At 37.2% G+C, this 16973-nt stretch overlaps 1 protein-coding gene across 4 annotated transcripts in view; it reads right to left on the bottom strand.

Moving 5' to 3' along the window:
• NSD3 (nuclear receptor binding SET domain protein 3) overlaps positions 1–16973 on the bottom strand; it is a 122844-nt gene that overhangs the window by 33739 nt on the left and 72132 nt on the right. For 3 of the 4 annotated variants that reach the window (XM_007516706.3, XM_007516708.3, XM_016185388.2), the window contains exons 8-14: positions 15703–15803; positions 13555–13600; positions 10492–10622; positions 10010–10135; positions 9218–9344; positions 5125–5322; positions 4346–4519 (exon numbers count right to left, since the gene is read on the bottom strand). In XM_007516706.3, coding sequence (XP_007516768.1) covers positions 4346–4519; positions 5125–5322; positions 9218–9344; positions 10010–10135; positions 10492–10622; positions 13555–13600; positions 15703–15803 — 903 coding nt within the window. Of the gene's footprint in view, positions 1–4345; positions 4520–5124; positions 5323–9217; positions 9345–10009; positions 10136–10491; positions 10623–10983; positions 12649–13554; positions 13601–15702; positions 15804–16973 lie in introns of those variants that run through there. The other variant, XM_007516709.3, reaches the window with a different exon arrangement.

Genomic DNA, 16973 nt, shown 5'->3' with positions numbered 1-16973 from the left:
TGTGGTGGGGGCTGGGCTCAAACCTAAGTCATACACACAGTGAAGCAGCACACTGAGTTATCTTACCAGTCCTGTAATGTTATCTTTATTTAGTGCTAATTAGCCAATACTGAGACAGATTTAAAAAACACATCTTGTGGGGGAGATAGCATTATGGCTGTGCAAAGAGACTCTCATGCCAAAGTCCCAGGTTCAATCTCCTGCATCACCATAAGCCAGAGCTGCGCAGTATTCTGGTTTAAAAAAGTAAGATAAATAAAATAAATTTGTTCCAGATGACAGAATGGAACCTGAGGTTGCTCACAAGTAGTAATATAAAAACATTTAAATCACATTTAATTAATGTCATATATAGAGAGGTGTAATATAGAATTTCATAATAGAGAGGTATAATATAAAGCATGAGCTTTAAAATAAGAAAGATTAGGTACAAATGCTGGTCATTCGGAACTAGTGTGATGTCCATAAAGTCATTAATCTGGGAATTCAGTGGTAGCGCAGCAGGTTAAGCACACGTGGCACAAATCACAAGGACCAGTGAAGGATCCCGGTTTGAGCCCGGGGCTTCACAGGCGGTGAAACAGGTCTGTAGGTATCTATCTTTCTCTCCTCCTCTCTCCATTTCTCTATCCTATCCAGCAACAACGACAACAATACTAACCACAACAAAAATACAAAGGCAACAAAAAGGGAAACTAAATTAAGTATTAAAAAAAGTCATTAATCTGTGCTTCAGTGTTCTCATCCATATAAAATGGAGAAATGGCTTCCTAGAAAACTGTGGTAATTCAGAGAGTAGAGTTTGACTTATAGTTGCAAAGCAAATTATTAAAATTAAAATCCTAATCTTTTTCAAAATTATTATTCAAAAAGGGCACAGTATATTATGTAACTTTTATACTACATTCTAGATGAAAGGTAATGCTAAAGAATATCTACAACACTGAAATATGACTGAACATATCCTATGATACCATAATGAGCACGAAGCAATAATCTTCCTCTAAACCTTGAAATAGTTCTAAAAATATTTCTAGACATTTTAGTCCTTAGGAATTACTTTAGTGGTTTAAACAAATAACGAAGAACTAAGAGAAAAATTCTCTGAGGTAAAAGCTCTATATGAAGCAATAATCAAAGCCAAAAGAAGGTTATAGTTTCATTAAAGGATTCCTTTTAATGTCTGAATATATTCCAGTTAAGAGTTCTTTCCAAAACAGAGACCTCTATAAATACTGGTAGAACCCATTATTTACTTTTGAAAAACTTTTGTTTTAAACTTTCTCATATTTCATCATCTGATCTATTTAGAATACATTTCTATAGTGTTCTGGGAAAGAAAATGAAAGTTCCTGCTTACTGCAAATGTTGACAGTCAAATATTTGGAAATTAAATAGTGCATATTTAAATAGGCACTTAAGTACAGTAACGCTTTCAAAATAATTGCCAAACTGATAAAATACAGATACTGGGCCAGGGAGATACCTCAATGTGTTAGAGACAGAAATTTGCATGCTTCAGGCCCCAGAGATCCCAGATTCAGTCCCTAGCACCACGACAAGCCAGAGCTGAGTGATAATCTGTTCTGATATAAAAGTAATTAAATATTTTAAAAAATGAAAGGGGCTGGGGAGACAGTATAATGGTAGTGCAAAAGACATTCATGCTTGAGGCCCTGAGGTCCCAGATTCAATTCCTAGCACCACCATAAAATAAGTTAAATTAAAATATAAAAAGACCACCCCCCCATACATAGATTCTGTTGCTAAAATATGGGTTTCCTCTTCATTTACATTATATCAAGCTTTTACACAAGGCTTACAATGTAAATTTAGCAAACTGACAAAGAGTTTTTATAAAAGACCAGGTTCCTTGACAATGGGAGATTTCCTACCCACCCGGAAACACCCATTCTATATAAGTGAATGCAAAATAGCAAGAGAAAATGTTGATTATATACTTAAAAAAAAATGGGAACACTGTTCAAATCTGGCTTAAGGTGGTGACAGAGATTATATTTGAGTCCTAGGAAGCTCAACCATGAAAATCTTTTGCATAACTACTATGTTACCTCCCCAACTCTGACTACATACTAATGCTCGATTAAGAATGAACTCAAAAGCAAGCCAACACAATAGCTATAAACTTCATACTTACAATGTTGGCGCACACACACACACACACACACACACACACACACACACACACACACCCCTAGTAAAAGCACCCAGATGTTAGAATAAAACATTTAGAAAGTGTTGAAGACTCATGTTATCACTGATAAGCATCTGTTTAAGTCTTCTATAGCTAGCCATTCAAGTGGTAATTCCAAATTTCCATCATCTTATCATTACTTTCTTTGAGATAGGCAGATGGAAAGATAACAGTAGTGACCTTTTATTTCTGTTGATTGAATTCTTTCTGTCATGTGATTCGGTATAGCATGAGACATTTTAGACTTCTTCCTCCTCCATGTTAGACTGATTCAGAATAAGATACAGTGGTAATTGCTTAGAAAAACAGTGTTGAGAGTCGGGCCGTAGCATAGCGGGTTAAGCATACATGGCCCAAAGCACAAGGGCCTGGCTCGAGCCCCTGGCAGGGGAGTCACTTCACAGGCGGTCTGCAGGTGTCTATCTTTCCCCTTCTCTGTCTTCCCCTCCTTTCTCCATTTCTCTCTGTCCTATCCAACAAGGACATCAACAACAACATTAATAACTACAACAATAAAACAAGGGCAACAAAAGGGAGTAAATAAATATTTTTAAAAAATAAATTAAAAAAAAAAAAAAGAAGACACAATGCTTCCCTCTAATGACAAACAGCCCCAATGCTTACAAAATAAATACAATGGGCCCAGGGACTGCTACAAAATTTAAAATGTACTTAAATGTTTTACTACCTAACTTTTTGTTGTTGTTGTTGTAAATGGTTATCACTGTGAGTTTACCTCTCCAGACCAAGTTGTTCAGAGAGAAACAGATAGAAAGAGATCACAACACAGAAGTTGTGGTAGGGGTCAGGCTCCCAACTTCTATTTTTAAACCATGAAAGATACAAAAGGAAAGCAACCTGAGATATATCAATTATCCTACTTAAATCTTATTTAAACAAACAAAACCCCAGTATTTTAGGGACCCAGGAGATGGGTCAGTAGGAAAAATTACATTCCTTGCCATGTATGAGGCCCCAAATTTGTTTCCAGTATATGCAGCACCAAGGGGACAACCACTAGAATGGTGGAGCAGTGCTCTGATGTCTCATTCTCAAAATATGGAGTGAAACTGGGCTGGAGAGACCTTTTGACAGTATTGTAATGCACCAGGTTCGTTCTCTAGCACATTAAATATGAAACAGTTTCAGTATTTTCACCAAATTTAAAGATTGTCTCTTTCAGTATCCTCAGTATCATCTAAATATAATCAAACAGGCCTGATTTGCCATAGAGTTCTTTCAGATATTTCACAATAAGGGAAGTTTAGAAAATGTATTTTTAAAAGAGTAAAGTGCACTTGAGGAAAAGAAATTTGTTTCTAAAATCTGTACCAAATACTAAAAATTATCTTATTGTAACACAGCTGAGATAAAGCTGGATATTCTAATATATACAACTAAAGAAGCTTTTTTTTAATTTATTACAAAATAAACTCACTGACACTGCTTAGGGACACAATATGTTTTAAATATTTCATTTACTTACTAATGAGAAAGATAGGAGGAGAGAGAAGCAGACATCATTCTAGTACATGTGCTGCCGGGGATTGAACTCTGGACCTCACGCTTGAGAGTCCAATCCTTTATCCACTGCGCCACCTCCTGGACCACACAATATTGTTTTTGTTGACCAATCTTTTTGCCTACTGGATTCTCAACAGTTGGCAAATAAGGAAGCCAACAAAGCTGGCTCTTAATACAACCACATATGTTGTACTGGCTGCATCCCATCAGACCTTCCTTAATGCTAGATCAAAACATGATAAAATACAACATAAACAACTGAAAAATAAATGTGCTTGCCTCTTGATCAGTTAAAAACTGTGGATTAAAGAACAAGACATGGGAAGGGAAGAGTATACTTGGACTAGAACTATTTACATAAAGGAACAATCTTTTGGTGCTCCACATATGAACACTAGAATGTATCTATAAAACCAAATTATTAAAATTGCAACTTTTAGTTTAATGTACAGAAGGATTGATATTCTCACAATCTGGGTGTCTACTGTTATAAATAGAATTAGTTTGAGATTCTAAGTGCTAATTTCTCTAACTATATTATTAAAAATCTAAAGAGCAAATGTTAATAAATTGAGAAAGAAATAAGGAGAACACCCTGATACTCACCTCGTGCACAAACGAAACAAAAGCCTACATTTATAGCAGCTGAAGAACTACTGCTCCGTTTGGAATGATTGCTACAGATGAGAATGCAGGAGGACACAAATAGGCTCCCAGCAGCGATACAAGCATCTCCAGAGTGATAGGCTACGGGACACCTCAAACACCTGATCATGCGACCTGTTTAAATGCAAGCCAAAAAGGAATCTATATAATAAGGTACAGAGTTCAATTTTTTTTTTTTAAGCCAGTCAAATTCAGGATACAGAATAAGATTTTCAGAGTTGGATTTGTTTCAGCTCTCATGTAAAATTAGGTAAAGTATGAAAAGATAATTTTCTTTATTAGTTTAGCTCTACACTATTGGTCTCTAACTGTTGTGCCCTTATACACTGGAACAAAACAAAACAAAACAACAACAAAATCATGTTCCACTATAGGAGAGATGCTGGTTTCCTATATGGTTCCTACTTGAGTATACAGAGTTCTCTTCTCATGACTCAAATTAGAATCTATAGTCTAATTATCACCTGCGGCTACAGACAGACTATGACCCACATAGTCAACGACTGCCACCTCTCCAGATTCAAAGGAGGTCTCGAAACTTTACATCAGGCTCAACCTGACGCTGTTGACTGGCTACGGAAGAAGGGCAAACACTAGAAGAAGAAGAATGCTATCTATTGTGGCTGACTTGCTATAGTCACACCTAAACAGAGGGGAGACGCTACATTCTCTATAACAACGCAGGTAATACATAGCATGCGCTTCTTTAGCTGTTTTACCTTTACTTGCTTTGTGGATATCTTTCTCCATACAGCAGGCAGAGCAGCAGTGCTGAGGACAGCGGAAGCCTTTTGATTCAAAGATGGCAGTAGGAAATTTGCGGACACAGGCTTCATGATAAAATTTCCCACAAGCACCAACAGAACAGCGCTTCACATCTGTGCCAGCTACCTTACAAGAAAAACATGGGTGCTGTCCTGGAAAATTGGTTGAAGAACATAGGTTACATAAAATCTGACTAAAGTACACCCTTTTATTTTATTATTACTTATTTATTTTAATCAGAGCATTGTTCAACTCTGGCTTGTAGTGGTATCAGGGATTAAACCTGGAGCCTCAGACATCAAAGTCTTTTGTGTAACCATTTTGCTGTCTCCCCAGCCCTAAATATATTCCTTTTAAAAAAGCAGTTACTGACACCAAAAAGTTATCTCCAAAAGAGACTTTACCATTGTGTATAAAAATTCAACATATAGGGGCTTGGTATACACACATTACACTGCACAAGAACCCAGGTTCAAGTCCCCAGCCCCCACATGCCGGGGAAAGGCTTCACAAGTGGTAGAATAGTGCTGTAGGTGTCTTTTTCTCTCCCTATCACTCCCTTCCCCCTCAATTTCTGTTTCCATAAAAAAATAATAATAAAAAAAAAAAAAGTCAAAGGAAGGAAGGAGAAGGAAGGGGAAAGTGGGAAGGAGGGAGAGCGGGAGGAAACAAACAGGGAAAAAAAAAAAAAGGCTGCTGGGAGTTGTAGATTCAAAGTATAGGCACCAAGCCCCAGAGATAATGCTGGAGGGAGAAAAAAAAAAGTAAAACAGGGCCAGGTGGTGGCACACATGTTTAAGCGCAAATGTAACAGTGCTCAAGAACCTAGTAGGTTCGAGCCCCCAGTCCCCACTTATAGGGGGAAAGCTTTACAAGTGGTGAAGGTGTGTACACGGTGTCTGTCTCTCTCCCTCTCTATCACCCACTTCCCTCTTGATTTCTGGCTGTCTCTATCCAATAAATAAATAAAGATAATTTAAAAATAAAAGTTAAAAAAGAGTGTAACATATAAAAGGCATTGAAAAAATTAAAAATTATTTAATAATTTTTGCTAGGGTAGCTGATAATTAGTTATATTTCAATCTCTATTTCTTGCTCTATACTAAAATTAATTCCAGGACTGGGAAATAGGTCAACCAGTAGCACATGCACATCACTATATACAAGGACCTGTGTTCAAGCCTAAGGGGTCAAATGTGGCATGGTACAGTGTTATCTCCCCTTCTTGGTCTCCTCTCTGTCTCTCTAGCTGAAATTGAAAGTAAACAAACAAAATCCTTGGGAAGTAGTGGAATTGTGAATGTGTGGGGTCTCTAGGTCCAGGAGACAAAAATTACCAATAAAACATTCCTCAGTTATAGCCTCTGTAAAATGCAAACAATTATATTGTTGATTTAATGTTATAAGGATCATATTTAAATGACAGGATTAAATGTTTAGTACTAGTAGCACCTGCCATGTAATAAGTGTTCAATAAAAATAAGGCTGGGGGAGCTGACAGACAGCTCACTTGGAAGACCACACACATTAACCATGTTCAACAATCCAGGTGCGAGTCCAGGATTATCATATGGGAGTCCTGCATGGGGAAAGCAGGGAGAGTAGTGCTGTGGTATCTCTAGTTCTCTCTCTCTCTCTGCCTTACCCTTTATCTGAAAAAGAAAATCAAATGGCTACTGTTAGCAGTGGAGCCATGCCCATATAGAGTCCCAGAGACAAACCTGATGGCAAGGGGAAAAAAAAAAAAAAAAAAAAAAAACCGAGATAGGAAATCTATATAATGAAACCTATAATGCTATAAACCAATTTTACTTGAATAAAAAATGAGACAAGCAAGCAGATTTAAAAGGGTAAAACAAACACCGGTGAGAATTCAAATAAAAAAAGGAGAAAAAGGTGGCACAGTGGGCAAAGCACTGAACTCTCAAACATGAGGTCCTGAGTTCAATTCCCGGCAGCACATGTATCAGAGTGATGTCTGGTTCATTTTCTCTTTAATATTTATTTATTCCCTTTTGTTGCCCTTGTTTTATTGTTGTAGTTATTATTGTTGTTATTGATGTCATTGTTGTTGGATAGGACAGAGAGTAATGGAGAGAGAGGGGAAGACAGAGAGGGGGAGAGAAAGACACCTGCAGACCTGCTTCACCGCTTGTGAAGCAACTCCCCGGCAGGTGGGGAGCCAGGGGCTCAAACCCGGATCCTTAAGCCAGTCCTTGAGCTTCTCCCCACCTGCGCTTTAATCCGCTTCGCTACTGCCCAGCCCCCACCCCCCCCCTTTTTTTAAACTGCCATCAGCGTTTTCCTCAGTGTCTGCATGATGCATCCACCACTCCTGGAGGCCAGAGAAATTGAGGAGGAGACAGAGAGGGAGAAAGGAAGAAAGACACCTGCAGACCTACTCTACTGCTTGTTAAATGTCTCCCCTGCAGGTGGGGAGTAGGGGCTCAAACCTAGGACTTTGTGCATGGTAATGTGTGCATTTAGTTAGGTCAGCCACCACTCAACCCCAGTCCTCATCAGCTTTATCTAAAGAGGCATGAGAGAGGTTGAAAAAACAATTCTGCTTCTGTTCTCTGTGACCAGAATCATGTCTATATAAAGAACTGTAAACTTGTATATTTCTTTTTCTGTAAATTATTTTGATAGGTGCTAGTTTATAAAGGGCTTTAAAATGTTTGTTTATTTATTTATTTTAAAACAACAACAGAGGCCAACACAGATGTGGACCTCCAGCAATAAAAGCAGGATTTCAAGTGCCAGATACTCAGCATATTAGGTTTCCTAAGTCACAGGGTAAGAGTTCTAATAACTATAATGTGATCCAAAACCCTAAAAACAGCTGGCACAAAACCATCATGAATGACTGCCTTTCTGGATGTGAATTTTAAAAATGTTGTTACAGTATCATAGTCCCCACTAACAACTTGGTATACATTTAACAATTCATTGTGAAATTAAGTGTATTTTCTTCAACAATAGCAAATGCTATCCTACCTTAGTAAAACCAAGACTTGCTTCAGTCAAAGCTGTTTTAGAAAAATAGCAAAACAACATATGTTTGAAAATCAAAGCTGCTTTACTTGGGCTATAATCAGTATCTACCTAAACTTAAAATATGGTTAAGATTTTAGTAGCAAAGGCCTCAAAACAATTAGTGATGGGACTAGTGTTATAAAGGAGAAGACAAATATATAGTAAATCCAAGCCCGCCCCCCCATTTCAAAAACAATCTACAGAAAGAAAAAAAAAACAACCATCTATAGTAGTTTCATCTTCTCCTTAAAAAAAAACAATCACTCTTTGGCTGTAGCTTGTAACATATGTGCTTCACTAGGTGCGCCACCACCCGGGCCCAGGCTCTAGTTTGTGATTGACACTTTTCTTTTTCTTTTTTTTTTTTAAAGACATCTTGTTTATTTATTTAAAGACATCTTATTTATTTATTCCCTTTTGTTGCCCTTGTTGTTTTATTGTTGTAGTTATTATTGTTGTTGTCATTGTTGGATAGGACAGAGAGAAATGGAGACAGGAGGGGAAGACAGAGAGGAGGAGAGAAAGATAGACACCTGCAGACCTGCTTCACCGCCTGTGAAGCAACTCCCCTGCAGGTGGGGAGCCAGGGTTCGAACCGGGATCCTTATGCCGGTCCTTGTGCTTTGCGCCACCTGCGCTTAGCCCGCTGCGCTACAGCCTGACTCCCGATTGACACTTTTCTTAGTCTATGAAAAGGGCAGAAGTTTTACATCAATTTTTGAACACAAAAATCTTATATCCATCTGACAAAGAATCTACATGATTTGTACAGCTCATTAAATAAAATAGATGTAACTTGATGACTTGACACACTTTATGAAAAGGCACGTGGAGGAGATCTAACAAAAGTATTGTTACTCTTTGATAGCAGGAAATCTAATTACTGAATGGTCTTAATTTGTTTGAATGCCTATGGGAAAGAATGTGAGAGTTAAGGTAATTAGGTATTCTGAGAGATGGTGGCACTGAGCATTCCCTCTTTCTGTATCTATTAAAATAAATTAAGCTTACCGGTTTTACATTCTGTGCAGATAAACCTTCCATCGGGAAGTGATGTCAATCTCAGGCACTCCATGTGAAAGTACTTGCAGCATTCTCCCTCACAAGGAACAAGAGAATCACCAGTGCTTTCACAGATCTGTAATATGGTGAGAAAGACAGACTGATTGATTTGGATAAAGCAGTGGTTCTTAATTTCCAGCAGATACCAGAACCACCTACGGAGCCTGTTTAAGGCAGATTATTAGGTCCCTCCTCCCAATTTCTGACTCAGTAGGCCTAAGGAATGGCTTAAGATTTTGTACTTCAAAAAACGTCATAATGATACTGATATAGGTCGGCCTTGTCTCTCACCTGAGAATGACTTGACTAGGGAACTATTTCCACATTCCGTATCACATAAAGTTTCAAAGTCTCTACTTGATTTTTTTTTTATTTTTATGATTTATTTTATGAACTCTACTTACTTTAAATTCTCTTCCCAGGGCAAAGCTGTGTATTTCAAAAGAAGGTAAATATGCATTGAAAAAGTTAATACCAACTTAAAACTAATAAAGTGTTTTTGAATTCAGACACCTCCCTTTTATTTCAATTTAATAACAGAGTAACACAGGAAGACTGGCATTTGTTTGTAAGTAAGTACTGGAGCTCAGAAAAGGGAGGAAAGAGACAGAGCTTTTAGATCTGTAGTCTTAAAGTGGTATCATAATTTATAAAGGTACTATGTTCTCCAACTGAATAGAGACATTCTAAGTAGAATACTATAGCAGCTGTTTCATGCTATGGAATAGGTAGCTGGCCTACCTGGCAGACAATGTCCTTCTTACTCATTCCACCTCTTCGTGAAAAACTTGAATCCACAGACTGCACATCAGAAATGTCTGCATCTGCAGTAGCTGAAGGGCTATCAACTTGCTTTCCAAAGCCTACCTATGTGGAAAACAGCACATTTTTAAGAAAACCAAAAATTTCCCTCAAAGTCAGGAGGTATAAAAATCCTCTAAGATTTGCTATAAAACAACAACAACAACAACAAACTTTATACAACTTCTTTCTTTCTAAACACCTTGGGTGCCAGGTATTTTGAGAAAAACTGTAATTAAGTTAAAAAAAATTTCTATTCTATGAGATCAAGAAAATGAAGACTCATAAATTACAAAATAATCCCATGTATATTTAAAAAAATTCCCTCACCTCCCCAAGCATTAAGCTACTTGATATCACAAAAAAAAAAAAAAAGTAAAAAAAAAAAAGCCCACTCTGCCCAGACCCTTGACCATATTTACCTGCAGATCACTCAGTCCTCTAGAATCGGAGTCAGATGTGTCTCTGTATGCTGAACTATTCATTTCTACATCAGTTGAGGCGCGACTCCTTTTCTTTAGAGGCTTACAGGAATCTGAAATCTCGCTGGCACCTTAATATAACATACTGAAATTAATCTTAAAATAGTGCTTAATTTGTTTTAGTTTCTGTTGTGGGAGAATATTTTCTTTCCCAAGACTCATCTGTAGTGTGAAAAAGGAACTTTGTAACACTGAAGTCACAAGTCAAAATTTCGTTAAGTTCTGACCTTCCTGATAGTGATAGAATTACAATAGCTCTAGTAAAACATTTAATTCAATGCTCCTGTTAAAAAGCTTTTTTCAGTCAACATACCCCCAAATTCCAACCTAGAAACCAATTCTATTAAAAATTCATGATAGTTGATTGATTTGGAGCAACCAAAGAACTATTCAATTTGGAGGGGGGAAGAGACATAAACCCAACACACTGTGTAGCTTACAAATGTCGCAGAGACATCTCCATCTTGTTTTTATTAGGGATGTGACAAATCTTTGATGTGTATTCGATTCGTACAAGGATAGTGCCATTTTCCCCCTGAATTTTGCAATTCACTTGATTACTGTCCCCCACAAATAAGTTTTGGATGTTCATAATTGTTCATCTGAGACTTCCTTGGTGAAGTGGCATTTATTGTGACCGTTAACAAGTGCTGCAGCACGTTTACATATGCTATGCCGTTTATTAGGCACATTGCTGAAAGTTATAAATGGACAATCAATGTTCAAGTGCAGCCACATCACAAAGAGCTGGATGAGAGGCCTCTGTGGAATTTGTCTGGGAAGGAATAAATATGGGGGAAAAAAAAAGCAAAGAATACTATAAATTTTTTTTTTAAACTGTGTGTAATACAAATCCAGCCAAAACAATAGTGCAAAAAGTTACAAAGCAACAATCTCTTGAGCTAATGCAGGATAGGCTATACAGAAACAGCCACGATGAAATGTGAGATCAGGCACGGTGAATACCAAGGAACCAAGGAAACGGTTAATATTTCAACCCAGTTTGTGTTGTGGATATTTCCCCCCCAAATTTCCATACAACAAACAAGACATCTATGTCAGCCCAGCAAGCTATGGTGAACGTATGCAGTCCAGAAGAGACCATGGAGAAACAAGTCTCCTAAGGCCAGGAAGATCCGCATTGGCTGAGTGAGAGCAGCACTTGATATATAGCCATGTTCTGTGGTGGAGGATATGGACCTCTTTAAACTGCTCAGATTACTGGAACCTTGTTATCACATCCCATTCTACAAGTTTTTTTTTTTTTTTTCACTGAGTATTTCCTTACATCTATAAATGAGGGTGCCTGCCCATGTTAACGCTGATTAAAAAAACACAAATACACAAATCTATCTCCTTCAGTGCTGGTGTATGGACCCAGAACACCACCACAAAATATTTCCTTGGCCTACAAGATCACTGGATTAACAAAGAGTTTTAACAGAGGAATGGGAGTGCTGTATTGGGAGGCTTTCGAAGGGAAACACAGGTACCGCAAATTTCGATGAGTTTCTGAAAATGATAGAAAAAAAGACAGACTGTCGAAGACAGCTGCCAAGCTGTTGTCCATGATAACAGCACTACTATATATATTTTAAAAAGAGCTTTTAATGATTGTAATGTATACAGTTTGGGCTGTTTGGCAAAACCCTGCAGATGTGCATTAATGATGCTTTATTTAAAAACCAAAAAACAACAAAAAGAAAACAGTCCATGTTGAAATTGATCAGTGTAAGTTAAACGGTGGGTTTTTTTTAGGCTGGACCCATGATTTCAAGCTGTACCCATCCAGCTCAGACAAAAAAAAAAAGAAAAAGAAAAAGAAAAAAAATCATCTGAATGTTAAAGCAATTGTTCAGAGTCTTGAAGAAACCAGGCAGGTAAAAGCCAATATTGATGATTGGCAAATCAAAACTGAAAACAATGAAACTGTTTATTTATCGAGCCGCCGACAAAGAAATCTTGCACGGAGACTACAAGTCTGGAGTTTCTGGGATGAAATTGTACAGGAATCTCAGTCCACAGTTTCCTCAATCGCTGCGGAGACGGAGCTGTCACTGAATCTGACAGAGCCCTGCACTCCCCGGTCCGCCGACCCTGTGGAATGGTGGAAACACAACGCAATCAGGCCTCCTAATCTCGCAGCGATCGCGATGTCTTTTCTTGGAGCTCCGCCAAGCAGTGTTCCCTCCGAGAGGCTGTTCAGTTCTGCTGAGGATCTCCACGGAGACCATCGCTGCAGACTTCTCCCCGAGAATGCAGAGAGGCTGGTGTTTTTTTTTTTTTTTAAATAATGCAATTTGCCCAGAGTATTAACTACGGGTATTAAATACAGTTTAAATGATCTCACCAAAAACACACGAATTATGCTATGGAGTTTGTACTGTAGTCAAATTGCACACAAAATAAACAGATTTAAGTTTAAGGTTTCTTAAACTTTGTGCATATCTCAAATATATCTGCATAGGTCATCTAATAATGGCCATAATATGCTATGAATCATTTTAATTTACAAAAAGATTTTACAGCACTGCAAAAATAAATGTGGCAAGATTCTTTTTCAATTGGGTGTCTTGTCTGATTTGTCACTGTCCATGTTTGACAAACATTAATAGCTACTATTCAGTATTCAGTCGAATACCAAAAAAGTGGATTCGTCACATCCCTAGTTTATAAACCAGTGAAACCCCAGAAAAGTTGGAAACAGTATCAAATCTACACGGTGATCTCCAGTTACCAAAACAAATGACTTTTCACATGGAGGTACAGAATAAGGTATCTCTAAATCACACATACACACACACACATACACACACACATAAACACAACACAAACACACACACACGTGAGTGCACATCAGAGAATTCTGCAATTTCACACAAATTATTGACTGAAGAGCAACAACAATGATTTACAGAGACAAACAAAAATACATGAAGTACAAATAAGTAATTAAAACTGGTTTTAATCAAGGAAATGCAAAGCCATATTGCAATAACTCACCTTTCTGTAATCCAGCCTTCACTGTAGCCTGAGGAATTGTTTCAACCTGTTTGGATAGAAAAATAACTAGCATTAATAAGGATTATTTTTTCATTCCAAATTAACAGTGAAAAAAAATAATACTGTCATAAAGCTAAGTGGTAATGAGTGCTTAATGTATCTGATATCTGAATTCAGTTCCATCTTCTGGGTAATTCTGTTTAAGGTCAGGTGGGGTTAAATCCTAGCTGCCTGCTCTGAATACCAAGTGACAACACATAGCCACATGCTCTCTAAGGAAGACTTTTCCCACCATTCCCTTGGCACATGAAGAGAAGAATACTTTCCTCGGTGTCTGGGAGGCAGAGGGGTTGTTTGTGCAATCAGCCCCAATATTGCTACAGACCCCTCCCGCCCCAAAGACGTTAGGATAAATTTTTACTTACTATGATACTCAGGTTAATGTAACTCACGCCACTTTAAGACCCTTCCGCGCCTGCACTCACAGCTAAGTTGCTGGGAATCAGGACCCTCTCTGTAGAGAGTGCTACAGGGCTCCATACAGCTGGAAGCTCAATACTTTTGCTGCTAGTACAAACTTAAGAAAATAAGTTTGTGATATTGCAAAAGCACTTTCTTGAGTGTCTTATGAACAGTATCTTGATCCTACATTAGGAGAGCGAGATCAGAAGTTATTCTGCCAATGTATATGTAAAACACGTGGTAATTTGAGGATTGAACCATTAGAATTAAAGAAAGGATACTGTTTGGAGGAGTTCCTGCTTAAACTATGAAGTGAATTTTATGTTTCTTTTAGGTGTAGTGAATATGCATGTTGAAACACGTTTTGTAAATATTTAAGGACTGTTCTAAGCTTTTTAAAAAAATCTTTTATTATTTTTACAACAGGTAAAAAAACATACAACAGAAGCACTTTTATAAGATACAATTAGTTATACAAATATAAAATCTTCTAGACAATCACTGGTATTCTACTACTACTAACTATGACACAGTGGCATTAACAATTTGTCCCATTTCTTGTATTCATTATTAATTTGAAACTGACTGGTCACAGACTGAATTTTGGAACCAGCTGGCAAAATCACAAGTTCATTTTGGTAATGAATACTGTAGATTTGTAAGCTCTTCGGAAGATTTTTTGGAATATAATTTCCTAAGCATGAAAGTTAATTATGATAAATGAATGACAAATTAGTAAATTATTAAATTTTATCTAAACATTTCTGGGGAAACTGTCTTACATATTTGATGATACCATAGTGTCCCCACAAAGTCACCTTTTAAGTTTGGAAGTTTAAAATTAGGAAGGAAATGATTTAAATAGAAAAGCTGTTATTCTTCCATATTCAGTGATTTTAAAAATATATAGCTTATTGGAACTAATATTCAGAATTAAATTTTTTTTTTTAGTTAACAGTTGTCTTGGGTGTAAAAATGATATTCTTTCACTTAAAAAATTAAGAAAAAACTTCATGGACTTAAAGGTGCAATGGTTTCTAAAAATTGCTTTGAAAAGTTAACTACTTAATATGTGTATTACACTGTATTGATCATTCTGGTTTAAGGTCTTTCATTCAAATGCCCTTCCCATTTTCTCTCTCTCTCTCTCTTTTTTTTTAACTTATATAGTGTTTAACTGATAACCCAAGAACAGGTGAGCGTCATGACTCCAGTGGAAAATAACATTCCAAAAAATCTGTGATAACAGAAAAACCAGATCATCTAAGATTATCTGTTTCTTAAATATAGTTCTTATAGTTAAATTAATTTGATTTTTTAAAATAAAAACCATATATACCGGCAGTTTTTAGCAAAAATCAAAGTAAAAAGAACCCAGTGATGATTCCAAAACATGAAATCATTTGCTGATAACAGTTATTTCAAAATAATTTTGAGGAATTCTTTAAAAGTCTTGTACCACTGGCTTTCCACCTGCTGAAGCCTGTTTTCTGTGAAAATGCTTGAAGCAGAATCACAGAGATGATAGTGTCAGAACTGGGCACCGAAATTCATCAGGACATAAGCATAAGATAGTCCAGAAAGGAAACCTGGTATATGGAAAGTTTCTCTTTCTTTTAAGATAGCAATAGAAGCCACAACATTTACAAATACAATGTTTTAACTCTCTACAGGTAGGAAGCCAACCTGCTCCTTTTTGATCTTCTTCTTTGGCACAACTTCAGTGGATTTCTCTGACTCAGAACGGGTTCGAACTGATCTTCTTTGTTGCTTCTTTTCTACTGAGCCTAAAAGATAATTCAAACAAACATAAAAACACTTAAGGATACACTGACATACATGTAATTAAGATTTGACCAAATTTCCTCCTTTACTTATTCATTACTTTCTAGGATTCACAAAGAACTCTAAATTATATACATTAAGAGGGATTAAAATTATGAGATCAAACTAAAATAGAAGAGGCACAGTTTAGTTTTAAAGGCAGACAACACATTCAGGTACCTATAACTGAAGAGATGAAGGGACTGGGGGTGGATGGAAATGAATTCATTATCAGCTGACATTAGGATTCCAAGTCAACTAATACCACATACTTTGCACTTATACAAATGAATTACATTAATTCCGTATATAAAATGCTTGACAGTACTTGGTATACTTGTGTGTTTTACTATTGCTCTATCATTGGGTTGCTGGAAAAAAGTCATGATGTATTTTTTTTCTATGCAAAAATGCATCATGACTTTTTTGAGAACCCAATATCTATAGCCAAAAGAGAAAACACTTGACCAAAATATAACTATTAATTTGACTATCAAGAGGCTTTAAAAATACTAGTCATGGGAGTTGGGTGGTGGCACAGCAGGTTAATTACATGTGGCGCAAAGCTCAAGGACCAGCGTAAGGATACTGGTTCGAGCCCCCAGCTCCCCACCTGCAGGGGAATCACTTCACAAGCAGTCAAGCAGGTCTGCAGGTGTCTGTCTTTCTCTCCCCCTCTCTGTTTTCCCCTCCTCTCTCCATTTCTCTGTCCTATCCAACAACAACGACATCAGTAACAAGAACTACAATAATAAAAAAAGGGCAATAAAAAGAGAAAATAAATAAATATTTTTTAAAAACCTAGTCATGTGGTACAGAAGTGGCCCAGTAGGTAGAGTTCAGGCCTTACATCCCTGAAGCTCTAGGTTTAATCTTTGGAACCACATTTTGGCAAAGTGGTACTCTTGGTTGTCTTTCTCTTTTACAAAATAAGTAACTAATTTTTTTTTTCTCCTATTGGCACTTCTCTGGAACTGCATTCCATCATGATTTCATCCTTTCTAGAAGACTTTTTTTTCCCCCCCAGATTGTGAGAGACCGAGGGGGAAAGAGAAGTAGAGATACCACAATACCACTCCGCTGTTTGGAGTTTCCCCTTTGCATGGTGCTTTCACGTAGTGGGTAGGGACTCC

This window comes from Erinaceus europaeus, chromosome 2, assembly GCF_950295315.1.
Source record: "Erinaceus europaeus chromosome 2, mEriEur2.1, whole genome shotgun sequence".
In the NCBI taxonomy this organism is placed as follows: Eukaryota; Metazoa; Chordata; class Mammalia; order Eulipotyphla; family Erinaceidae; genus Erinaceus; species Erinaceus europaeus.
This window is presented reverse-complemented; position numbering and strand designations above follow the sequence as displayed.